The 23523-nt window shown below is 52.5% G+C and overlaps 13 protein-coding genes across 13 annotated transcripts; 7 read left to right on the forward strand and 6 right to left on the reverse strand.

Annotated features, from left to right (window-relative positions):
- Positions 1-83: 83 nt before the first annotated feature.
- BU26DRAFT_137560 (uncharacterized protein) lies at positions 84-2669 on the forward strand. Its single transcript, XM_033819772.1, has 3 exons — positions 84-774; positions 828-1839; positions 1892-2669. The coding sequence occupies exons 1-3, from the start codon at positions 259-261 to the stop codon at positions 2383-2385; spliced, it is 2022 nt and encodes a 673-aa protein (XP_033689399.1). The 5' UTR covers positions 84-258; the 3' UTR covers positions 2386-2669.
- A 785-nt stretch (positions 2670-3454) lies between these two features.
- On the forward strand, positions 3455-4044 carry BU26DRAFT_514316 (uncharacterized protein). Its single transcript, XM_033827808.1, has one exon. The coding sequence runs from the start codon at positions 3581-3583 to the stop codon at positions 3851-3853; it is 273 nt and encodes a 90-aa protein (XP_033689400.1). The 5' UTR covers positions 3455-3580; the 3' UTR covers positions 3854-4044.
- A 654-nt stretch (positions 4045-4698) lies between these two features.
- Positions 4699-9046, forward strand: BU26DRAFT_582967 (uncharacterized protein; the record flags this gene model as incomplete). Its single annotated transcript, XM_033834548.1, has 6 exons — positions 4699-4947; positions 5003-5968; positions 6015-6195; positions 6325-7534; positions 7579-8374; positions 8462-9046. 6 exons carry the CDS (start codon positions 4699-4701, stop codon positions 9044-9046), a joined length of 3987 nt encoding a protein of 1328 aa, XP_033689401.1.
- A 564-nt stretch (positions 9047-9610) lies between these two features.
- BU26DRAFT_514317 (kinase-like protein) lies at positions 9611-10719 on the forward strand. Its single transcript, XM_033827809.1, has one exon. It carries the CDS (start codon positions 9653-9655, stop codon positions 10502-10504), a length of 852 nt encoding a protein of 283 aa, XP_033689402.1. The 5' UTR covers positions 9611-9652; the 3' UTR covers positions 10505-10719.
- A 345-nt stretch (positions 10720-11064) lies between these two features.
- On the forward strand, positions 11065-11769 carry BU26DRAFT_137628 (uncharacterized protein). Its single transcript, XM_033819773.1, has one exon. The coding sequence runs from the start codon at positions 11251-11253 to the stop codon at positions 11671-11673; it is 423 nt and encodes a 140-aa protein (XP_033689403.1). The 5' UTR covers positions 11065-11250; the 3' UTR covers positions 11674-11769.
- Positions 11770-11865: 96 nt separating this feature from the next.
- On the reverse strand, positions 11866-13257 carry BU26DRAFT_416819 (NAD(P)-binding protein; the record flags this gene model as incomplete). The annotated part of the gene is made up of 3 exons (XM_033823177.1): positions 11866-12893; positions 12949-13082; positions 13142-13257. The coding sequence occupies 3 exons, from the start codon at positions 13255-13257 to the stop codon at positions 11866-11868; spliced, it is 1278 nt and encodes a 425-aa protein (XP_033689404.1).
- Positions 13258-14411: 1154 nt separating this feature from the next.
- Positions 14412-15090, forward strand: BU26DRAFT_537224 (uncharacterized protein; the record flags this gene model as incomplete). Its single annotated transcript, XM_033831397.1, has 2 exons — positions 14412-14699; positions 14779-15090. 2 exons carry the CDS (start codon positions 14412-14414, stop codon positions 15088-15090), a joined length of 600 nt encoding a protein of 199 aa, XP_033689405.1.
- Positions 15091-15197: 107 nt separating this feature from the next.
- On the reverse strand, positions 15198-15824 carry BU26DRAFT_417899 (uncharacterized protein; the record flags this gene model as incomplete). Its single annotated transcript, XM_033823226.1, has 3 exons — positions 15198-15376; positions 15487-15694; positions 15753-15824. The coding sequence occupies 3 exons, from the start codon at positions 15822-15824 to the stop codon at positions 15198-15200; spliced, it is 459 nt and encodes a 152-aa protein (XP_033689406.1).
- Positions 15825-17335: 1511 nt separating this feature from the next.
- On the forward strand, positions 17336-18232 carry BU26DRAFT_537225 (uncharacterized protein; the record flags this gene model as incomplete). The annotated part of the gene is made up of 2 exons (XM_033831398.1): positions 17336-17864; positions 17919-18232. 2 exons carry the CDS (start codon positions 17336-17338, stop codon positions 18230-18232), a joined length of 843 nt encoding a protein of 280 aa, XP_033689407.1.
- Positions 18233-18311: 79 nt separating this feature from the next.
- Positions 18312-19523, reverse strand: BU26DRAFT_447185 (Aldo/keto reductase). Its single transcript, XM_033824648.1, has 2 exons — positions 19384-19523; positions 18312-19301 (listed from the first exon to the last, which is right to left on the reverse strand). The coding sequence occupies exons 1-2, from the start codon at positions 19439-19441 to the stop codon at positions 18349-18351; spliced, it is 1011 nt and encodes a 336-aa protein (XP_033689408.1). The 5' UTR covers positions 19442-19523; the 3' UTR covers positions 18312-18348.
- A 330-nt stretch (positions 19524-19853) lies between these two features.
- Positions 19854-20203, reverse strand: BU26DRAFT_559100 (uncharacterized protein; the record flags this gene model as incomplete). The annotated part of the gene is made up of 2 exons (XM_033832657.1): positions 19854-19942; positions 20062-20203. The coding sequence occupies 2 exons, from the start codon at positions 20201-20203 to the stop codon at positions 19854-19856; spliced, it is 231 nt and encodes a 76-aa protein (XP_033689409.1).
- Positions 20204-20329: 126 nt separating this feature from the next.
- Positions 20330-21802, reverse strand: BU26DRAFT_559101 (uncharacterized protein; the record flags this gene model as incomplete). Its single annotated transcript, XM_033832658.1, has 4 exons — positions 20330-20756; positions 20807-21414; positions 21461-21687; positions 21736-21802. The coding sequence occupies 4 exons, from the start codon at positions 21800-21802 to the stop codon at positions 20330-20332; spliced, it is 1329 nt and encodes a 442-aa protein (XP_033689410.1).
- Positions 21803-22107: 305 nt separating this feature from the next.
- On the reverse strand, positions 22108-23179 carry BU26DRAFT_137672 (uncharacterized protein). Its single transcript, XM_033819774.1, has one exon. The coding sequence runs from the start codon at positions 23119-23121 to the stop codon at positions 22360-22362; it is 762 nt and encodes a 253-aa protein (XP_033689411.1). The 5' UTR covers positions 23122-23179; the 3' UTR covers positions 22108-22359.
- Between the last annotated feature and the right edge of the window lie 344 nt (positions 23180-23523).

Genomic DNA, 23523 nt, shown 5'->3' on the forward strand with positions numbered 1-23523 from the left:
CGTGGGGTTGGGGCAGGGGGTCTTCCTACCTCACGATCCTCAAGCTCTGCTCTCTCTCCTCTCCGGTCCTAGGAGAGAGCGCATACGCGGCCTACCTGCGCAGACTCGTTGATGTCCGGTTTGTGCCAAAACCTGCGCATGGTTCGACAGCCACCAACCCGCTAGTCTGCCCCCACCATCGCGCCGAAGAAATTGCGCCTCAACCCCGTCCCCTCAACACCTCCGGCCTCCCACACTCGAGACATCTCGCCGCGTGCGATGAACGACGCGGACGGGCCAGCATGGTCTGGCGCGGAACAATTCGACGCCATCGGTGCGGCTGCCGAGCACGACTTTGGCAGCCTCATCGACTTCGATGATATCGACCTCGGCGACTTCAACAAATTCAACCAGATCGACTTTGGCGATGGACAGGATGCACAATTGGGCGAGCTCGCGGAGAGCCTGGACGTACAGCACCTGCACAACCCCTTCAGTCCGGCCGGAGTATCACAGGAGCATCGTGGTGGGGCTGGCGGACCGCAGCAGCGCGGCATGGACACTCACGGCATCCCAACGACCGGGGACAACTTCTTCCAATTCAGCATGCCGCCCTATAGCCAAGCAAATGCCCCGGTATTCGGTCAGGCGCAGGAGCAGATGTATCGCCCGCATCATGCCGTCCCTCCCACACCGAACAGCACAGAAATGCACGGCGACCCAGGCCGGTACTTGCACCAGATGGATCCGCAGCAGGCCATGTTTGACCAGCGCTATCAGATGAGGAAGGACGAGGTATGTCGGGCATTGGAGAAAGCGCGTGTGCAATGCGACTGACCGTAACGTAGACATTCACGCCTCTCGTCTCCCCGGCTGTTACCCCTCACGAAGCGCGCTTCCAGGTGCAAGAGTTGACCACGGTGCCAGGCGCATACTTCAGTCCGCTAACCTCGCCGGCCCTTAATGCGCAGAGTCACCAACAGACACAGCACCACTCGAGCCAATACACCACCTCTGGGAGCTCTACGGGAGCGTCGCCCGTCGATGTGGACATGGAAATACTCGGCGAGGCGGCAATGGCCCCATCAGAGCAGGGCAGGAAGCTGAGAAGCTCGAACCGGAGGACCGCACCACGGCCATCCACCGCTGCCGGACGCGTACGGCAGTCACCCATTGTGAAACCGGGACGGCGGAAAGCAACAGTGTCATCACTCATACCCCCCAAGGAGGTGACGGAGCTGATGCAGGAGGCACGGGCGAGTCGCCCTTCGTCAAGTGGTCTACAGGCACCCCGCAGCCGCGAGGGCTCAGAGGCCGATTCAATATCTCCCGAGCCTCTGCTCGAGATGGGCCCGCCACCCAAGCCCGGCTCCGTGACACAGTCACCCGCGATGATGGCACAGAGCAAACACACCTTGGGCCAAGGTGTCGTCCCTGCCACACCTGCATCCTTGATGCGCATTCACCCGTCACCTACTTTTGGTGCTCCAGATGTGCCCCCAACACTAGATGATCTGACATTGCCGGAGGCGTCCCTGGACAGGCAACCGTTGGAGCGTATAGACACTTCCGTCCTAGATGGCGATCAAGATACCCCTCGACTATCCGCTCGAAAGACGCCCAAATTAGGACCGCTCAGCACACCGTCCGCTTCCTTAGCGCAGTCTGGCAAGCCTAGTCCTATGCTTAGCGCTGTTTCGTCCCCGACCAGCCCCGCATTCGCGTCAGGTACAAGTAGAAGGGGGGAGCCGAAATCTAGTCGCAATTCGAAGAAGAGAAATAGCGTAAGCTCGAATCTGGTCAGCCCTGCGCTGAGGCCGAAGATCTCACCCAGCATCAAACCACTGCTTCCAGAAGGTGGTAAGTACTGATGATTCATTATCATACCGGCGGCCGAACTAACAGTCCACAGCGGTCTCTGATGACACTCATGCACTTCTGCTCGCTTCCAAGTCCAATTACCAGAATATTCTTGATGGCACAACTGTTCCCGGCGTTATCTATCCGACTTCGCTCTCTACGAACCTAACTTCAAAACGAACCTCACACAAGATTGCCGAGCAAGGCCGTCGGAACCGCATAAATACGGCTCTTCAAGAGATGCAGGCGCTTCTTCCTTCTCCACAGCTCGGTGCGAAAGAGAGCAAGAGTCCGGAATCGGGACCGCAATCGAACAACTCCAAAGCCGCCAAAGTTGAAAGTGCGATAGAGTACATTAAGCAGCTCCAGAAACAGTGCTTAGACAAGGACAAGCTGCTGGACCTGAAGGACCAAGAAATGGAGGCTTTGCGCAAAGAGTTGGCGACTCTGAGACGGAGCAGCTCTGGTGGACAGAATTCAACTCCTGAGGCAGTTATGCAAACCACGGAAGTGAGCTCTAGTCCTTCAAGGGAGAACGGAACCTGAACGAGTAACGACCACCACGACTTTGATATTTTATGGTTTTCCAGCATGCAGCCGAGTGGCAGGCAGGTCTACGAGGTACGCATATCAAGAGGCACACACATCCTTCAACTTCGTATACATTAGCCAGAGCAGCCTACTCCCCAGTACTTGCAGCTCTCATCCTCTCCGGCGCATAGGAGGGAAGACGTATTGGGTAGACGCTGCAGTAGTACTTTTCCCCGGGCGTATCTTTGCAAACACTAAAGCATCTGGAGTAATCTGCGCATACCGAACATTTGTACGACCCGCGATTCTGGTCGGTGGTAATCGCCATGTCCGGAAGCCGTTGCTTCGGCAAGGTTGCTAGACGTTTCGGTTGTCCAAATAGCAATGGGATACTAGCCATGGCGCTTATAGTACCCGATAGCTACAATGCATCAATATAGACATTCGACCACTGAACCTGTGTTCTACTGTCGCTCGTCTCCCCAAGGTATATTTGCTCAGGCTTTTGATTGCGACTGTGCGGACGCGTTGTCTTGATCAGTTCAAGCTAGTACAGCAGCTCTGCCCCTTTTCTCGGGCGCCATGTGGAGGGCTTGGGATGTTGCGCTTGCAAGTCGGGCACTACATCACTTTGCTCGAGCAAAATCTAACTGTATTCCACGGGACTCGGGCATCGTGGTTTTCGGCCCGCTGCGAGTCCCATGGTTGGTAGAGTCGAGCTCAGCCGCCTTCGTCATTCGTTCGATACGCGCATGTATATCATACCATGGCAGAATATCCCGAGGGCTCGTCCTGCATATTGATCATATCGGGCAGAAGTGCAACGTGCCTCCATTAGACTGGGTCGTTCGAAATTTCGCTGAAGCACAACCGCAGCATGCAGCCACATCAAGCCACATTCACGGCTGGGGCTCCGAGGATGTGCAGTACATGTACTCCGCCTTCGATCGCTTTTCATGCCCATTCTCTTTGCCCCGTTCTAAACAGCCATATTGAGCTTGCCTTCCCGCTGCCAGGACCTAGATGTGGGGCAGTTCGGCGGCATACGGCGCAGTCTTTCCTGCGGCGAGGCGTATTCGAAACACAACGCTCAGACGTTGACTTCACGTCAACCATCGCCAAACCCCCGAGGAATCAACAACGATACGAGTAATTCAGCCTCAATTTCGACCTGGGACAGGAGATCAGACTAGTTGTTATCCATCCTTGTATGTCCCCCGAGGAGCCGATCTCTTGTGAAATCATCCACGTCAACCTTCATGATGACCCGGAATATGCCGCATTCTCATACAACTGGGCCACTGAAGATGGAGACGATAGCAAATCGCGGTTGGTCCACTGCCTGGGCGGCACGGGCATACCGGTCACTGTGAACTGTGAGGCAGGTCTTCGTCAAGTAGGAGAGCGCCGATTATGGGAGCCTGGCCTTGGACAAAACCCACATATCTTGATCGATCTAGAACCAAATGTCTCAGCAATGTGAGGTGTTTGCTAACATGCTTTACGGCACTGGAAGCATATATAAATTTCATTTATCAACTGTGCCTTTTGATGCAACCTAGGTAGCATAAGAACTTTGAGGTTTTCCAAACGAAAACAACGGATCGTCACTAAAATGGCTACCTCCTACTCTGACGGTTTTGACGCGATAATATTGCATATATCTCTGTATCCTTGCTTTGAACTGCGACAGGTGGTCGCGACGTATAGGAGTTGTTTTCATAGAGAGCATGCATTCCGGTATGAAATATAAGAACATTCCTAACAGTAACGCAACCTAAGTATTGGCCTCACTAGCGCAACACCCATTTCTCTCTTGTCTCTCTCCCCGACCGCACCAAATGATTCGAAAAGCGTCAGAGGCAGTATTCGCATTCCCCTTTTCACCCTGTGCCGCACTATTTCGACTACTTCAAGATGCAGAGAGTTTGCCATTGAGGTGCGCATCTCTCATGAAGTGGGTGGAATGCTGGATGTAGGCGCCTGTGACGCTGATGTCGTTTTCGGGACGGTATCTTTCCAGGCTTTCTAGAGGCGCATACTTCTCACACAGGTACAGCATATCGTTGTAAGCCCTGGTGGATGTTACTCCAGGTTCCATGGATGCGATGGAAAGAGGTACTCGTGTTGCTCTCGAAGTGCTACCTGGATGCCCTGCAGAGTCATTCAAGTACGGGTGGAGGCTGTAAAGTCGGTTACGGTCGTCCCATTCATCCACCGGCTCCGAGGGCTCAACCTGGCGTTGATATAGTCGCATGTAAATCGGGGAGTTAAAGCGAAACGCCCAAGAGCACCTCCACGTTCCGAACTCCATCTCATTGTGGGCATATGTGCTTCCGGGGTCGAGCGATTGTTTTCCTCGCAACTCCACACCGTGGCACAAATCTGGCGACTGTATTGAATCGTGTACTGCAATCAACACCCCTCACACATTCGAAGCAGTTTATATCTGAACTCACGCGGAATTCGTCAACATTGCAAAAGCTCAACGAGCAATTTCGTCACATTGCACCAAAATTGCAGCTAGTCTCCTACGAAACTCGGCCTACCTCGATCGGGTTTAAGAATGCTCGAGTGGTGAGTCACCGTTGGAAGCACCTAAACACTTTCATTCTTTTGCCAACATGTGAAGATGGTATTGGAAAAGGACTCATCGTTACTCGGCTATCCAGGCGAAACGTCGAAGGCTTTAGATGCCGACCACCACGGTGTCTGCAAATACGAGAACCCCAGAGATCCGAACTATATCACAGTGAGAAACATCCTCAAATCGCTAGTCGGTAAAATGATATCGACGAAGCAATCCGGCAGGCCGGAGATTTCTAATCGGACAAGATCCCGAAAACTGAAAGCCATATTGGCTATCTCAGAGTTTCCAGACATCGATTACATCTTCTTCCGGGACCAATGGACGCAGGGCACCTGTGAGTGGATTCTTAAAGAACAGGACTATCTCGAATGGCTCAACTCTCAAGGACACTCCCAGCATGTACTCTGGTTGAAAGGAGGTGCAGCAACCGGGAAGTCAGTCCTCTGTTCGTTCATCATCAACAGCCTCGTCGAGCAAGGTCTTTGCTGTCAGTACTTCTTCATCAGATTTGGGGACCGAAAGAAACGAACTTTGAGCCTTCTCCTCCGCTCAATAGCCTACCAGATTGCTCAACAACATCCCAGCTTCCTGCAAGATGTCCTTGAGCTAGAAGATGAAGCTGTGGATTTTGAGGCCGCGGACCCAAGAACCATATGGGATCGCATTTTCAAATCCATACTCTTCAAGCTGAATGCGCAAAGAACCCTGTACTGGGTTATTGATGGCCTTGATGAGGCTGGTGATGCTCGAGCGATCGTCAAGCTTCTCTCGGGTATCACCGTGTTATCGATGCCAATTCGGATTCTTTTGGTCAGCCGAGAGACCCCAGATATAGCTACCGGTCTAGAGAAGATCCCACAACCTCTATGTCAGGGGTCCATCAGGATTGAAGGCCATCTGGAAGATCTACGTTGCTATATCTGCCGAGAACTTCCCTTATCTGGCACACCCGAATTTAAGGAAGGCATTGTCCAGCGAATCGTGGAAAGCGCGCAAAACAATTTTCTCGTAAGCATCGTCTGTATCTTTGTTCCGCGCAATACTAACTGCTCAGTGGGTACGACTTGCCGTTGAGAGAATAAATTCCTGTCATACGCACTCTGCCGTTGAGCGAGCTTTGCAGGAGTGTCCTCCCGGCATGGAAGCACTATATGAGCGAATGGCCCTGTCAATCGCCCAACACCATTCGTCATCAGATAGGTCCTTAGCGTCCGCTGTTCCCCAGCGTGTCACTTGTTCATTCCGTGTTTTGACGGTAGCGGAACTATTACAGGCACTAGATGAGGATATCTCCGAATTGCTGGATATGTAACAATCCATCAGAAATGTCTGCGGTGGCTTCGTTGTTATGGATAACGGCGGAGACGTCGCGATGATTCACCAAACCGCTCGGGAGTACCTACTCGGCGATGCGGATCGGCCTTTCCACGTGGATCGAGACTTAGCACACGAACAGTTGTTTCTGAGCTGCATGCAGTGTCTGATGTCTAGCGGTCTTCGAGCGAAAGTCAATCAGAACACACCGGAGTTTCTCAACTACAGTGAGACTTGCTGGTCCTCTCATCTGGTGTCAATTCCTCCAGATCGTGAGCCAGTAGCTAAGGTCCTAAGCAGATTCCTGGTAGGTCACTGGGTATTGACGTGGATCCAAGTTCTCGCAAAGGAAAACCGGTTGCGGATACTCATCCAGGCATCAAAGCATCTTTCAGAGTATGCTGCCAGACGCAAAAGACAGGGCACATCCCGGACTGGAAAGCAGGCAGTTGTGGAACAAGAATCCATCGAAAGCTGGGCGGTGGATCTTGCCAAGCTTGTCGGAAAGTTTGGTCCCACATTACGACGGAATCCCGCTTCGATATACAAACTAATTCCTCCTTTCTGCCCGCGCAACTCTGCCATATACCAACAGTTCGGCAAGGCGGAGACGAGAGCTCTCATGGTTTCCGGCATTTCGACACGGACCTGGGACGACTCTCTCGCGCGGCTATCGTTTGGATCTGGCATTTATGCCTCCTCCATATCTGCGGCGGGTGCTCAAATTGCGGTTCTCGCGTCATCAGGAAACGTATCCCTCTACGGCTCCTATGTATACCGGATGACGCTAAGCAATTCCGGGACATTACTGGTTACCTACGGCTTCAGAACGACAAAAGTCTGGGAAACAACCACGGGAAGATGCAAATTGATGGTTGAGAATATAGAATCACGGCCACGACCACTTGCAATGCTCTTGACGAACAACAACAACACGCTTCTGGTTGGTACGGATGGTAGACGGCTACAAACACTTGACTTGAATGAGGCTACTCCAACATGGCAACTTCTAGCAAAGTTCGATGAAGAAGAGCTTGAAGGGCACTTCTTGAATGCCTCAAGTTACATGGCTCTCAACAATGATGGCACTTTAATGGCAGTGGCATATCGTGGCCATCCGCTATCGGCCTGGGAAGTCGATGGTCCACTCCACATTAGCCACTGCTGGCGTGCTCGCAAAGAAGTTGCCCGAGGAGAAGTCATCGAGGCTGTATGGCACCCAAAAATCCAGAGATTTTGGGTCTTTACATTGAGGGCGTGGTCTTCAAATGGAACCCTTAATGCGGTGACCCTGAAGGACTTAGTACGGGAGCTTCGAGATTGGCCATTAGCGGAGACGGAAATCTTTTCGCAACTGGCGACGTACGCGGCACCGTCAAAGTCTACACCACGTCTGGATTCAGGCTTCTGTATCAGTTGGCTTCCCAGGATACCGTCCTTGGCCTGGTGTTTAGTGTCGATCAGCACCGCCTTTATGACGTCCGAGGCTACTATGGAAACGCTTGGGAACCCACTGCTTTGATGCGGTATGCCGAGTGTTCAGGGAACGGAACGGACAGCGAAAGCGAAAGCGAAAGTCTTTCTCAATGCTCTATCACGTCTGTAAACTCATCTCAAAGGGTTGACTCTATCACAGTACTTACAGCTTCGCCAACCGGTCGGCTCTATTGCTGTGGTACCGAGTATGGACGCGTGCAACTGTTCGACACAGAAAAGGGAAAGCTTTCCGATTTCCACCTCTCCAAAAGCTTCTTCAGCATCAAACAAATGACGTGGAGTGCCGATGGTCGATACTTTTGCTACGCCGACTCCAGTAAGAAGGTCGTCATATTCTCGATAACTACGTGTCCATCTACTTCTGACACTGTTGCCGAAATTCGTTGCGAAATATCACTAAAGGTCCACATGGAAGGCCCTATTCAACAACTGTTGTTCCAGCCAGATTCGAGTCACCTTTTTGTGTCCACTTCATCAACAATCTGTACGATATCGCTCCTGTCAGCTTCTATAACGCACTCAGCAGCGTCGCATCTACATGAGCGCAAGTGGGTCACACACCCCCAAGATTCGGCGCTAATCCTTGGATTCGGACCGGATTCCGTCAAATTGCTGGATTGGAGCTTGGACGAAAGACTGAATTACCGGATCGAAACTCCGCTTGACCAAGCTACCCAACCCGATTACAAGAGCGCCACGGGCTCCAGAGTCATTGATCGCGTCCTTGTCACCCCCGACAGGAAGCATATGCTAGTTCAGATGTCGTTCGGCCGCAACTCGAGAGAAAAAGAATACCTCTATTTCCCCACGTCATCCGTCTCAGCAAGCACAGCAGCTACCATCGAGCTCGAGCAAGCCAATAGGTGGGAAATAATTATCCCTGCGCTTCTTCCGCGGCCGATGTCCTCACAAATTACCCTCGCACTCTCTTTCCTCAAACGAGACCGCCTTTTGTTCCTTTCGCGAACCTTCACAGTCTGCTCTTGGCAAATCCCGTCATACCACGACCTATCCCTATCTTCACGGCTTTCCCGCCGCGCAAGTTCTGATAGTACCGCCACGGTAACGTTAAACGACGCATCCCTCCCCGATGGGGAAGATAGTCGGGACGCCGGTATGCCAGCGGAGAAAGTCAGCAGCGAAATCTTCGCATTACCTGCAGACTGGATAAGTAGAGATTGTTTAGAGTTATGCAGGGTCTGGCTTAGGGAAAAGTCTTTACTGTGTCCGCGAAATGGAGAGGTTGCACTTGTCAGATGCGCCAGTTTCGTCTAATCTTGAATCACACTAATGTTGGGATCTTCGTAAATTCTAGAACTTCAGCATCAAGAATAATAGACCGCGCCAAGGTGCCACTCTTCAATCGCGTGAGATGCTGAAGACTGAATAGCTTTCGACGACGTCGGAGTTTGGACCATCACCGCCACCATCCGGAGCTTTCTCGGCCATGGTGCTGCTGCATGCGATTGCTTCGATATTAAACTGTAGGATCTTAGATCTGACGACGATGGATAGATGGTTGGATGGTGGGAGAAGGCCACGTTACGACGTAGTCAGTGTGGGTCCCGCCCCACGCTTGGCTCCGACCACCAGTTGCCGCCTCGTTCTGTGCCCACCTGGCCGCCCACAAGCTTTCCACCCGTGTTATCGAGACGTCGTTTCCCCGAGCATAGAGGAAAAGAGGCGCAAGACGCCCATAGAAAGTATGTTCATCCTTACCCTTTCGAAGTGTGGTCTTAAAGGATCATTTCTAAGGGCCGCGAAAGGCCGACACGGCTAGTTAGCGCGATTCCTTTCCTTCTATTACTAAGCGGAGCAGCAGAAAGTCCAATCGTTAACCTTACACACCTCCATATCCAATCCAGGTTCCCCGATTCCCTAATGGAGATGGCATATCCTCCTATCCCCGAGAATATATGGAGCCTTCAGGCTATCGCCCATGGCGTCTCTGGCGTCGTCTTTAAGATTTCCGACTCAGCCGTTGTTAAGGTCGCTCTCGGCAAAAAGAATCAAGCAGCCGTTGACATCGAGCATTCCATCTACCGACGACTAGGCCACCACCCCTTAATTACCAAGTTTCTCTACGAACAAAATGGAAAGCTTGTCTTCGAACGTCTCCAATACCCTTTACGCAAACGACTCTTGGACCTGTCCGACGCTGGGAGAGCCCCCCTTCTCAGAGATGTCCTTCGTTGGGCTCTCCAGCTGGCGGAAGCACTCAGCTACGTCCATTCACACGGTGTGATGCAAGTGGATATTGGCGCTCATAATGCGCTACTTGACTGGAACGAAAATGTAAAATTATCTGACTTTGCTGGGTCATCTATTGACGGATCCTCTCCAACTGTGCTACCCAGCAGAAAATCTCAAAACCCGAACCTTCCCGAGGACGAGCCTTCAGTTCACTCTGAGATATTCGCACTCGGCTCAATGCTCTACGAGGTGGAGACGGCAAAGCAGCCGTACCATGACAGGTCCGACTCTGGGCTTGAAAAGCTTTTCTCCAGAGGAGATTTCCCGGATACCAGCGCACTAGTACTCGGGGAGATAATCAAAGGGTGCTGGAAGTCGGAGTATAAAACTGTTGACGAGGTGGTGAAGGATCTTGGGCGTGTCCGGGACAAACATCTAGATGGCGAGATGATCACAACGACTACCACAGGCACCACACCAAATGCAGCCCCTGATGCGACGCCTGCCAACCAAACCTCCAGCGTTTTCGGCGGACTCTGATGTTTCTCGGAGAATCGATCCTCGCTTGCTGTTAGATAAACCCGGATAAGGGCGGAAAAGGTTGAGGCCACATGATGAGCGCCTTTTAGCATAAGCTGGTCAAAGAGCGCCTCATGTACTAGAAACTTTGATGAGAAGCCTGGGCTTTGGAGACAATCAACCTGGGCTGCTAATGCTAGCCTTTCCGCATACCGATGTCGCAGTATCTTTATGGGACAAACGTCGTTTTTACTCGTTTGGAAATCATTTAGAATCGATGCTGCTAGCGCATCTGGTGCGCCATTCAATCAAGCTGTAACGAAAGCACCGCTTTTTTCTTGTTTCCCTGCATCTTTTCCCAGTCACTACCAGCAAGTGAGCGCCGACGTAATCTAGCACTCTGGCATCCTCTTGCCGTTGAAACAAGGCTGCGATATATAGACCGCTCGCTTCTCTCAACCAGACTTAACTAATGCCGATATCAATGCCTCTTTCGCTTCCCCTGCATCACTCGCGGAAAACTGACAACAGAACGCCAACAAACGGTGCGCTGCTCCCTTAAAACATCTACGCCGCAAATAAGCACAGACTCATAGCAAGCACCGCAAAAGACGACTAAAAGACGAGTACAACTTCACATACCAAGACTCTCAGCGAGACAAGAGCATCACGAATGCGCAGCGTCCGATGTCCGAGCTAGACGCGGTATCTCCAAGAGATCACTATATCACATTTCGCGTGCTTCATTAAAGTTCTCCGTCTTGCAAATGCTGCTCCGCCCTCTTATACCTCACTGCTCTTTCACGCTGCTCTTTCACGCTGCTCTTTCACGCTGCTCTATAGGACGACGTCAGCGAACGAAACCACTAGATTGGCCTCATGTACCGAATATATCGACAAGCTTTGAGAGTGTTCATATGTATCAACCACCCGACGTCCGACTACCAAGTGGACATCAACTGGCTCAGCCGGCCGGTTCTTCGCCGATAGCAGACGCAGAATATCGGTCCTACTCGTTGGATGGCACACCAGTGGAAGTGGTAGTGGACGACAATCTACAGGACCTGGTCACAATCGATCAGGCTATCATGAAGTGGGGAGACGGCATTTATTTAAGACCACAAATAGCGTTGGTTTCACAAGCGGCATTTGTGTTCAAGGAGACCCAGTGTTTGCTATTGATGGCGTAAGGACCCCATTTATATTGCGACGCGTTGGTGAGAACCGGTAGAAGATCGTCAGCGACTGCTATCTATGGGCCGCTGCGTATTTGCTTGGAACAAGGAAAGGCGTTTGGGGCGGAGGAGATGACAGCCATCGTGTCGAGGAACGAAAGCAAATGATCGAATTATGTTGAGAATCGCCATGGTCTTGCGCCACCACTAACTCGCCACCTCCAGGGCGTTGCTGGTCGGCCGCAACGGCAAGCCAGTCTTCAAATATGTCGCGTCGATCACCTCCATCTGCCGGATCGAATCCTCGGGCTCGACCCAGACACCTGATCCCTTCCTCTTCTTAACACGATTCACGAATTCTTCGAGCTGATACCGATACGTGCCCCACCATTCCTCTCCCTTCTTACTCTCCCCGCTCGTCGGCCACTTGTACGCCTTCTTGTATTCGGTCTCCTTCTCCATCTTCACGACGCTTCCGTCTTGCGGGCTCTTGAACCGGGTGGTTGTAACAATATCGATGCGATGGTACGCATGCGGGCCCATATAATTGTGGAACACGATAGTCTTCTGTATCCACTTATCAAGGCCCTTCTCAGTCCCTTCATTCTTTTCCTTCAATTTGACCGTCGTTTCAGGCAGCAGGGGCCGCATGCTCGGCCAATTCTTCGTCAGTGCTGGAAACCAATACCCTCCAGTCATCCGCAAATCTGCTAATATCTTCGCAATGCCGCCATTTGGGAACTCGTAGGTCGCATAGATAGCCTCGTCGCACTGCTGGTCGAAGCCGTCAGGCATACGGCGATATGTGGCAGACTTGATGGCTGTCGGCTCCGCGGCGAAGACGGCACGCGTGCTGCTCACCGCGTAGGCCCCGAAATCCATCAGCGTGCCACCGGAAAGCGAGTAGATGAAGCGGATGTCGTTCCTTGGCATCAACCCAGCTAGGACCGCATTCCTTGCTTCAGCCTCCTCGACATCCTTCGGATCGAAGAGGGTAAGGAAGGTCTGCCAGGCGGGATGGAAGCGATAGTGGAAAGCTTCTAACAAGACCGGAGCATCCGGCTTGCTTAGGAGAGGATGGCGGAAAAGCGACTTCGCCTCTTCGGCGTTGGAGACGGAAGGCTTCTCGAGAAGGACGTGTTTACCCGCTTTCAATGCCTTGAGAGTCCACTCGTAGTGCAGCCCGTTCGGGAGTGGATTGTAGATAACGTCGATGCTCGGATCGGCGATGAGATCTGCATCACGTGAGCAGCTATTCACCCGACCCTACTCATTGCGGTTCTTACGTACCGTCATATGTCTTGTGCACAACGGGGATGCCATGCTTTTTGGCATACGCTTCGGCTTTCTTGGGATCGCGGGCCGCGACTGCGGCTACAATAACTTCAGGATGCGATTTCGCGGGGATGATCAAGGCCTGGGGTCTTTGCGACATTTAGCTTCGCTAATAAGACGTTGGGTGCTGGACGCGTGCTAGGCTCACCCGATTTTGGCAGCTCCGAGTATCCCAAAGCGGAGCGCGTCGTCCTGTTTCAGGGCCACGGGTGGGTTGAAGAGCGCTGTATAGGTGCGCTTGAAGTAGTGTATTAGAGAGGCCATACTTGCACTTGGGAAGGTAGTGCGAAGAGTCTACGGGCTGGCTCGGATCGCAATGATCAAGCGGTTAAACCTATATGCGTTGTGGGTTGCCGGATTTCGTCCGGAGATGTGCGATGTCCGGAACCTTTCGGAAGATTGGATTGGCATAAGTTACCTCGACGTGGTCTTAATATACTTACTAAGCAGAGGATATCATCCGACCAATCAGATGCGACCCTTGACGCCGAGAAGAGAATACGATGAAAGATTCGTCGAATAGTGTACGAGGAGGAGATACCCATTCTGGAAAAAATGAGGATAAGGAACAGGTGAAATACAAGTGCGTAAATGAGAGCTTAGACCTGCCTAGCTACGGTTCTATCATTCAAAGCACTAAGAATTCGCTCGACACTGCGATAGACTCTAACAGCTATGCCTCCCTCAAGCGTACAAGGAAAGATCATGGCTTTAAAGCGCGCTATCTCCACCGCTATTCTCGTGAACAAGCGTACTTGAGACTGTCACGGATACGGCCATCCCCAACGGTCAGTGATAAAGCGTGAACGGTTCCCGCGGGTATGCTGGGCTACCAAAATAGAACGAATCGTGCAAGACCCGGACTCTAAACTCACCGCATTAATGGAGGCCGCATGCCACTGTTACACACATCTCCCGTTCTCCCTATTCTAGCCTCCATGGCCAACCCCGCCTCATTTCCCCTTCAACAACAAGAAACAGATCCAACCTGAAGGCGGAGAGTGATCAGGTCAGATACTAGGAAAGTTGGCTCGTCGGTAAGTTTCGCGGATTCCGCTCCAATCGTGTGCGTGAGACCAGCGTTTGCCTCACCCAGCCCCTGCACTGTGCCTCCAAACGCCTCATCCATACGCACATTCCTGGGCGGCGTTAGCGGAAATGAGCAAAGAGTCTTCATGCGTATCTCTCCACGCGACTATGCCGATTTTCCGAGTCAGTGCCGAAAAGCATAGTATAAGTAGCGGTCTCCGCGGCATCGGACTCGAGCTTCTTCATTCTTCGCTCAACAGACCTCTTCTTACTTCAGTGCGTCCTATTCTCCTGCTGTTGTCTCCACAGTTGCAAGTGCCTCAGCTCCCTATCATCCATATTCTCTGCCTTGCTGAGCGACTTGATCGCATATCCGACCTGTCAACAATATGCGTGTTTCGGATCTCCTCAAAGGCCTCTTGGCCATCACCACTTTCGCCGCCTCCGCAAGCGCTGCACCGTCGACCGAGGCCTCAAAGCGCACTAGCGGTAACACTACCGTCGAGAGATTTCCGCATATGTACGCATTCAGCGAACTGGCGCCTGGTAGCGGATCTTTCGAGCAGCCTTACTTTCGATTCCTCATCCTCTTCCGAATGAAGCCCAATGCGACGGAGGAAGAGGTCAACGAGCATTGGAAGACTGTCCATGCTGACCTCACCATGACCCTTGACGACGTGGGTGGCGAGATCCTGCGATACGTCCAGGGAAGTGCGCCCGATCGGAGCTTCAGAGTCTCTCTCTAACGTTCTGCAGTTCCATCAGCTGAAGAAACATCGCGAGATGATCAAGCCGCTGTTGGATATGGGCGGTATGGCCATCGCGCCGTACGACGGTATCGCCGAGTTTCACGCGAAGAATTACGCCTCGTTTGAAAGGTTCCTAATGGACGCGTTCAACGATCCTGCCAACACTGCCGACCATCAGCACTTTGTCGATTCTTCCGTGCCTCTTCAAGTCATGGCGGGCTACGACAACCTAATTTTCGGAGGCGCAGTTAAGACCTCGGGTGGAGTGAACGGGATCCTTCCTCTCGATGAGCGTCTCCGCGGCCAGAAGCAGGGATGAACGGCACCGGTGTCATTAGATCTTGTGTGGGTTCCTGGGACTTTATTATGATGAGAAGGTGGCATGGGGGATAGAATATGCATAGAGAATCGGTCTTCTGTATTTTCTTAACCCTGAGCTGTAAGCTTGTTTCCGGCTTTCCAGAACAGCCGGAATAGAACACCGGTCGAAATAGCCCAGATCATCGAGCGCAGATACGAGTACTTTTGCCTGGTGATGCCGATGTAAGCAAAAATGTACGCGACGCGCAAACCAAGGTAAGCTCCAGCTGCGTTGTTCATCGTATCTGTAAGGTCGGTTAGTACCCTTCTTCCGGTTCGATATACACACCCGATCCCGAAAGCGAGCGCAAGCAGCATATGGACTGCGGGACCGGAAACAAAAGTCAAACCATACCAGCAGGAAGACCCATCATATTGCCCACAACAACAGCTCCTATGAACAGCGGCGCGTTCTCCAACAAATTCTTATGCGCTGCCTCAGCTCTTTCGAATCGCGCATAAACTTCGGTGGGACAAGTCTTCTGGTACTGGGCGTTCGTGTCCAGACCGCGTGGGTTGGCATTATTCCATTTCTTGTTGTTTGCATTCTTGACAGTTTGCACCTGGTTGGAGATCCGTATTAGCTAGCGAATGCGAAGTGGAGTTAGGGGGAAGTCGTACCGCGTAAGCGTGCGGAAAGAGAGCTAGCACCCAGTACACCGGGATGCTGTAGAGAGAGTAGTTGGGTGTCATGTTTGCCGATTGAAGAGGATGATAACAGACGAGAGGAGGGCGAAAGGCATTATATAAGGTCAAATTGACGTCCGTAGGAGTGGAGTAGGCCCGTGCTTATTCGTCTTAGTCGGGCTTAGACTCGGCTAGGCTTGCTTAACAACCTTGGAAACCTGATCACTAATACGCCCCGCTGGCAAGCTTCCATACATCACCCAATCCACGTTTACTACCCTTGCTCGGTATCGCAACTCTTTCTACTCTAGGTAGAAAGGTGTAGGGTGCATACGAGGAAAACTGTGATATTTCGGAGGATTCTACGCACCGACGCCGACACCAACATTTGAAACGCGTCCTATCGCGTCAACCACGCGTCAGACGATATCAGATGTCTAGAATGTCCTTGACACGAGATCATCCGATGCTCAAAGAGTCTCGATTGCTACAAGTAAACTTCCCTCCCCCTTGTCTTGACTAGAATCTCATCGAAGAATACCTAGGTAGCTCTGTCGCGATCTTCTTTCACTCTACCAGGTATGCCCTACAACCACTCCCGAGCCTAGTCCGTCCGCTAATTGACTGCAGATGAACACTTATTTCGGATCCTAAAGGGAAGACTCGACCAATCTACAGGACAACATAATGCGCTACGATCATCGTCTTCAAATGCCTTCATGAAGCTGAACTTCCAGCGCTGAATGATAGACTTTTGAGCCGCCCCAATTAGGGGGACTACTCGGTCACCCGAAGGCGTCTTCTTACCTAGGACCTACTTCAGCCATAGTTCAGCGATCCTTGGGGCGATCAAGTGCCTTAGAGCTTCTTCAGATTCCAAGGGACACTTACCCTTATGAGGCAGCTCAAGGCGACGATTTCGTCTCTTAGACATGTGCAAATGCAACAGCAAATTCTAAAGAATAGCCAGAAGAAAGCGCTCAGCAGATCACCTCTATGTCAAGATGTCATTCAGGGTCAGAACACCAGCGGGAATGGAGAGATTGCGTCGACAAGTAAAGGTCGCAAGACATACCTCTTCACTACTACAAAGGCCGCGGCCCCAAATCAACCTACTGATATGCATAGCATCGGGTAATCAAGGTTTCATATGATCGTTCCTTTTAAAGCACAGAAGTACGCTCTGGACTCTGCAAGACATCAGAGGACCTTTCACTCGCGACCCTCACTAAACTCACTCTTACTCTATACACTTCCCTATTCGTCACGCGCACAATAGCAACAATCCATGATTGGACCCACTTCGGTTTCCAGCAAACTGCAGCCGCCCGTGCGCATATTCTGCAAGCTTCTTATTGTCTCGGACCACCCCGAACATCGCTTCGCCACGGTGAAAGGGTCACGACTACCCCTACACTTCACTCACCACCGCTCCCAGCCACCTGAATTATCGCACACCTTTTCTTGAGACTTTCGTCAACTTCTCGACAGTACACATCTATCAAGCACCATCGAATTTTGCATTATTATTATTGGCCGCTTTGGAACAGCGTTGACCGCTTCCAGACCAACTCATCATGGACACTCGCGACACTCCGCCGTATTCGGCGCCAACGACCCCAGAACAGTCGAAAACCGCCAACTTCGTTGCGCAATCTACGGCTTCCACTCCAGAGAGCATCAGCTCAGCAACTCTCAACACCACCCCCCACATCCCAAAGAACCTGACCCAGGACATGGTCGAAGCCGACCCACGCCTCAAGCGACTCCAGCAAGACCTACTCGTCCTGACCAGCTTTAACGACAACAGCACCATCCACTGGCGCCCTTCTTGGTTCCAACAGGAACCGTTCTCATCACGCGTCTGGACACTACACAACCCACCCCACGTGGTCACGGAAGAACTTCCTCGCCGGCCGGCTACGCGGCAGGTCATGACGCGCCGGATGAGGCGACCGGGTGACCGGCCTCCGCTCTACATGAGGAGCCAAGTTCAGTGGGAGCGATACTGCGATATGTACGGCGTTCCGCATGACTTCCTCTGCGAGGATCAGATCCGGCTACTGCGATTGGGATTGCCGCGATCAAGGGATGGCCGGCTTTGCGGTATGTACCCAGCTAATGAAGCCCTTCTCGGAAGCACTGAGCTGACCGTCTTAGAACCCCTGTCATATCCCCTGTACCCGGAGCCGCAGCCTCTCAATCAGGGCGACTACGTCCTGGATGTCCGCAACTATGGAGGTCTCCCCCCCAAGTTCCGCAGCGTGGACCCGGAGTTTGGCGAGTACGGCGAGTGTGTGGTCGTGCTCTCAGATGGTAGCTTGCGAGTCGAGCAGCGTGCGGGGCGGTGCGTTGCGAGAGATCAGGGGGCAGGTAGGAGGTGGAGTTACTTACCGTGGACGGAAGCGCAGGAGGTGAGCTGCCGGCCCATGACGCTGAAGCTGCGGTTATGGAACTCAGTCAAGGTGGAGTAGGAGATTGATGGGAAAGAGAAACAGCCCTGAAGGAATTCCGACTGGATGAGGAGGACGACGACTTTGGATAAGTATACGGCTCATATCGCCTGGTTATCAGCTATCATTACCTGCAATCAATGGAAGTACTTCCACGTCACACCCCTACAGATCTCCCAACCCTTATCGAACGCTTCCACCACGTCCTTTGGCAGCTCACCAGCCTCAAAGTCCTTCAAATTCATCTCCAGCTGCTTCTGCGAGCTCGCGCCAATTATCACCTTATCGCCGTTCTCCCTCTTCAACGCAGAATGATGCATCATCCACCTAAGCGCCGCCTCACTCTCCCTAATGCCATGCTTCTTCAGCACCGGCCTTAGCATCTCCAACGCATCAAAGAACGCATCATTCCAGTACCTCGCGCGGTACATCTTCCCCTGGAGGCGCTTCGGATCGAAGCGGCTGCCAGGCTCGACCTCCGCGTCCGCAGTGTCGCGATGGTAGCGATCCGTCAGATACCCGCCCGCGAGCGGATTGAAAGCGTAGAACGCGATGCCGTATTTCCTCAGGCAAGGGAAAAGCTCATGCTCCACGGAGCGGTGCAGCGCGTTGTACACGCCCTGATACGCGCTCGGCCGCGGATACCCTTCCTTATCGCAGATCTCGCACATCGCGGCGACCTCCCACGCCATGTAGTTGCTCACGCCCCACCGCTGGAACTTGCCCGCCTTGTACAGCTCGTTCACCCCCTGCAGCGTCTCTTCAATCGGCACCGTGCGGTCCGGCGCGTGTAGGTACCACATATCGACACTCTCGGTATTCAGCGCTTTCAGGGACGCGGTCAGCCCGGCGCGCAGGCCGGGGATGTTGTGGTGCGTAACCGGCCGCCCCATCATGCCTTGGACGTTGGGGTACAGCTTCGTGTCCATGATGATGCCGCGGTCTTGCCATTTCAGCGCGCCGAGGTACTCTTCCGAGGTGCCGTCGCCGTAGAAGCGCGCGGTGTCGACTTCGGAGTGGCCGTGCGATTGGAAGGTGTCGAGGATAGCGGCGCAGTCGGAGAGGGAGGAGGTGCGGACTTGTTCTTTGCCTGTGGAGGTCAGTGTCTGTCAAGGGAAGAGGAAGGATGGGCGTTAGGGAAAGGAGGGATATGGATGGGATGAGGAACTTACCTTCCTCACCGAAGGTCATGGCTCCGAAGACGATATCTAGCTTGGTAACTGGCGCCATTTTCTATATCAGATTTTTCTGAAAGTGGGAAGTGATGTGATCTCGCAGGGTGGTGAAGGCAATCGAAGCCTGAACACTGTCTTTGCTGCCGCAAGAGAAGCAGTGATTAAAATGTCCATTTATACTTATCCTCCCGAGCCCGAGACTCGCTGCACAAAAGTCCCACGGTCATGCGATTTGATGGTTCGTAGTCACGTCAAGGGAGTTTGCCGGACTTTGGACGGAGTTAACTTCAGGCGTCCCTTCGATGCCCTGCTGGAAATCGACGACCCTTGCATGACATCAGGCCAAAACAGCTCGCCAATGTGGTCCGTTTGCAAAATCATCATTGCTCAGCGTAGGGCTGCAGGTGGACTGGGATCGAAATCCAGTATAGCGCCGTAATGCATGCCTAATTGAGTCTAGCACCATATCAACTTCGTCGCAGATACTGATACCTCAAGACGGTGACGGGAACATCCAAACTCATGTATCCTGAAATTCCGCTCATGCCTCCGTCTCCTAGGTCCGTCAGCCCCTAATTCCGTTCTCCTTCCTCCACGTCAGCCGCTCAGTGTCAGAAACCCCAGGCCCCCGATACACGCTGCCATACAGTCCACTTGCCCAATCTTTCCCCTCACCCTCTTTCTTCGCCTTTCTCCGGTGCCATCTCCCATAAGCAAGCAGGTAATACAGCCGGAAGCTGAGGAAAGCAAACTTGTCTCGTTCGAGGTCTTCAGGATACGTGGCGCCGAGATCAACTGCTGCAGCGATGCCGCTCATCACGGCGACTTCGTGAGCGTTAACCAGAGTCCAGGCCGCGGCAAACCTAGTATGCTTACGACCCTGGAGAAGCCACATCCATGGCACGACGAATAGGTAATGAGTCCAAGAATGGCATAGCTGGTGTCACCAATCCTTCCGGATGATCTTGCTCTCTTCGATCTCGTCGATAGGCCACAGATGGCCGTCTCTGTGCTTATTTAGGTAGATGGTCTGGAAGACATGCTTGTCGAAGGAAACCTCGGGCGGGAACTGGCTCTGGTAATTGGTGCAGTCGAAGCACATTTCGAGCTTTGAGCGATCCTGATCGTACATTTTGATGTAGTACATAGGCTTGAAGGACTTCTGTGCCATCTGAACGCGAGTCGTCTGGTCAACGCCGGAGAGAGTTGCCACTACCTGCTCTGGATTGTAGAAGTTCTCGTAGTGCTTCTTCATGTAATCGCTATCCCAATGCGTGACGGTGATATCGTCGGAGAATTTGGCAGACCCAAGGACGCGCTTTTCGCGGAAGGAAGCTGTAGGTTGGAGGATGCGTTTTGCAGTATCGGCACTAATGCCCGTCAGCAATGCCGATTTCTTTTCAGTCAATTGGAAACGTACAGTACGCAAAGTACTAGCTCGTCATAATGCTCCTCAACTTCTTGCGCATTTGGTTCCACGTTACCGTCCTCTTGGGGCACCCATGCGCTATTTGGATTGTGGGCGTCTGAGGTCGGGGTACGCTTGATCAGCTTAACAATTACGCCATCCTTGTCTCTCTTCGCAACCTTCGTAAGTTCGGTCGACAGACGCACGTTCACGCCCTTCGACTCCAAATCTTCTCTCCAGCTCTCGTAAAAATCGCTAAACTTAGGAAAGACAACCATAGGAGGCAAGTTACTCGCAACGCTCAGCTTATCCGCAGGATACCACATTCCATACGTCGGACTGGTACACAATCTCTCAAGGATAATGCTCGGCACTTCTGGAGTAGCATTCCCCGTTCCAAGAAATAGCGCGACCATTGGTAGAACAACGGTGTTGGTGAACTCGTCCGAGAAGAAAAACATCTTCATGAGGATCTTGATGGGTATCAAGGCGAAGAACAATTCGAACCAGCGAACGATGGTGAGCATTCGTTTGAATCGCTTAATCTCCATCTGATGCCGGGCGAGGAGCTGCGTCGGGAACACGTTCGACCAGAATACATCATCCTTTCCAAACGAGACCTGCAGCTGTCAATTAAATCCTGACCTCAACCATCGACTTGCCTACCTGTAATTTTACCGGATCTGCGTGGTACCCTTGTCGCGCAAACATGGTCATCGTATGGTGGAATATGCAGCTACCACCCTGTACTCCCTGATTCAACCAGCTGGTTCCATGGCGCTCTTTATCGAGTGGGATCGAGAATGCTTGGCCACCGCAGTAATCCACAGCATCGATAAGTGTCACGTCGAACTTATCAGGGTGATTCGCGAGATGATGAGCACATGACATTCCTGAGGACCTGATGAGTATATATTCCGACCTCTTGAATGGGTTCTTACCAGCGGCTCCAGCGCCGACAACCAAGACACGCTTCCTTTCGGACTTGCTCCTCCTGTTGGTCGCCATGTTCGTCGTGGGCAGACCGGGCTCCTCTTCGCGTGAGCGTCGCATTGGAAGAAAAGGCTTCAAAAAGTGGAAAGGGAACCGTCAGAGCTGCCATGGTTGCGTTCTTATCCCCGGACGTCATGGCTAGATTGTCGAAGCAGTGCGTCATGAAGAGACAAAGATGGTTGGTAGATCTGGTGGCACAGACCCTGACCCGCGATCGCGAGATCCGGTGCCGATCGGTCTAGCCATTTTGGGCTTCAACACCATGCGAAGAGCAGCAAGCATCAGGCTCGTTTGAAATGTAAGAAATTATATTGCTACAAGATAAATCGAGATGTATTCCACTCATAGTAGGTCCGAGCCTCTGATAGTGAGGTCATAGTTGGTATATGCACCCAGACTTTCTGTCTTCTGTCCGAGCATTCGCGACTTTAGTGGCAGGCTATTAACGTCAAACTCAAGCTATTCCCTAAGGCCTTCAAGCGATGCAAACATGTTTCCCAAATAGCCGACTCTCGCCACTTGATCCAGTAATACAGCTCTGAGGAAATTTCCTTCACACCGGCCGACAGGCGTCAACCCAGCCCCATTAAGCGCCGCTGTCTCTCTTCCAGCTTCGGTCCCACAGAAGACGCCAGATAACAAACCATCAGCGCCCCAACCGTACCCGTCGCTGACCACAGAAACACGCCGAACTTTTCTCCACCGGGTGCATACTCAGTCTGCATGCCAAACACGGCGGCAAAAACGTTGAATGGCACCGCCACCGTGGCCACGATGGCCAAAATGGTCAGTCTACGATTCAGATCCGTCGCTCGCTTTCCCTCGATGACTGACATAAGGGACGTGATGAGGGAGACGGTCTGTGCGATGCGCTCGTTGTTTCTTTGTATGAGGTCGCGGACTTGCTGGAAGTCGGAGCTGATGGCGTCAGCGGCGGAAGAGGAAGGCTCGCTAGGGTCGAGCCAGTGAGTGGGCAGGTTGACGTGAACGTGGTTGTCAATCAGCGATTCATATTTGCGTGTGCGGCGCCGCATGACAAAGATCTGCTCGAGGAAGATGTCGAGCGTGGAGATGTTTGCAGTGCCGCGCTCCAGCCGCCACTCTATGGCGTTGAGATCGCGTTCCAGGTACGCGTTCACGGCCACCCATTCCGATGCGATGATTCGGTAGAGATCCTGGATGATAACTACAGGGGACGGTTGCTGCCTGCACAGATGTGGGTTCCGCTTGAGGCAGTGGATGAAAGACTCTGTATACGTATTTCTCGTGTCGATCTCAAACGAGGCTTCCGCATCAGGGGTGGAATGTGGGAGGAAGGAGCGGTATCTGGACATCTGGGCATCGAGATTGTCTTGCGAGAATATGAAGGGCGGATCAAGAAGGATGATGGCTGAGTTCTGTTAGTCGACACATTCTTAGTGTCAACGAGAGGCCTACCTTTCCGCCATTGAGTCCCTGCGTCGAACCACACGGCGGCAGAGTGCCGAGTCATGGCTACGGGCCACAGTATCTGGTCCTTTACATGAACTGGGTTGTGTCCACCGGCGATCCGCTCGATGTTGTTCTGGTCTTGCGTAGAATCGAGTCGCTCACTAATCGATACCGGCTGAACGGTGGATGTGGTATCGCGGGGATGGTACTCTCTCGGGCCAATGAAGCGTATATGAACGTGTTTCGCAAACTGCTGCACTGAGCGTAGCGCCGGGGTATGGTTCTCAATATCGCTGAGGCGATAC

This window comes from Trematosphaeria pertusa, assembly GCF_010094035.1.
Source record: "Trematosphaeria pertusa strain CBS 122368 unplaced genomic scaffold BU26scaffold_2, whole genome shotgun sequence".
In the NCBI taxonomy this organism is placed as follows: Eukaryota; Fungi; Ascomycota; class Dothideomycetes; order Pleosporales; family Trematosphaeriaceae; genus Trematosphaeria; species Trematosphaeria pertusa.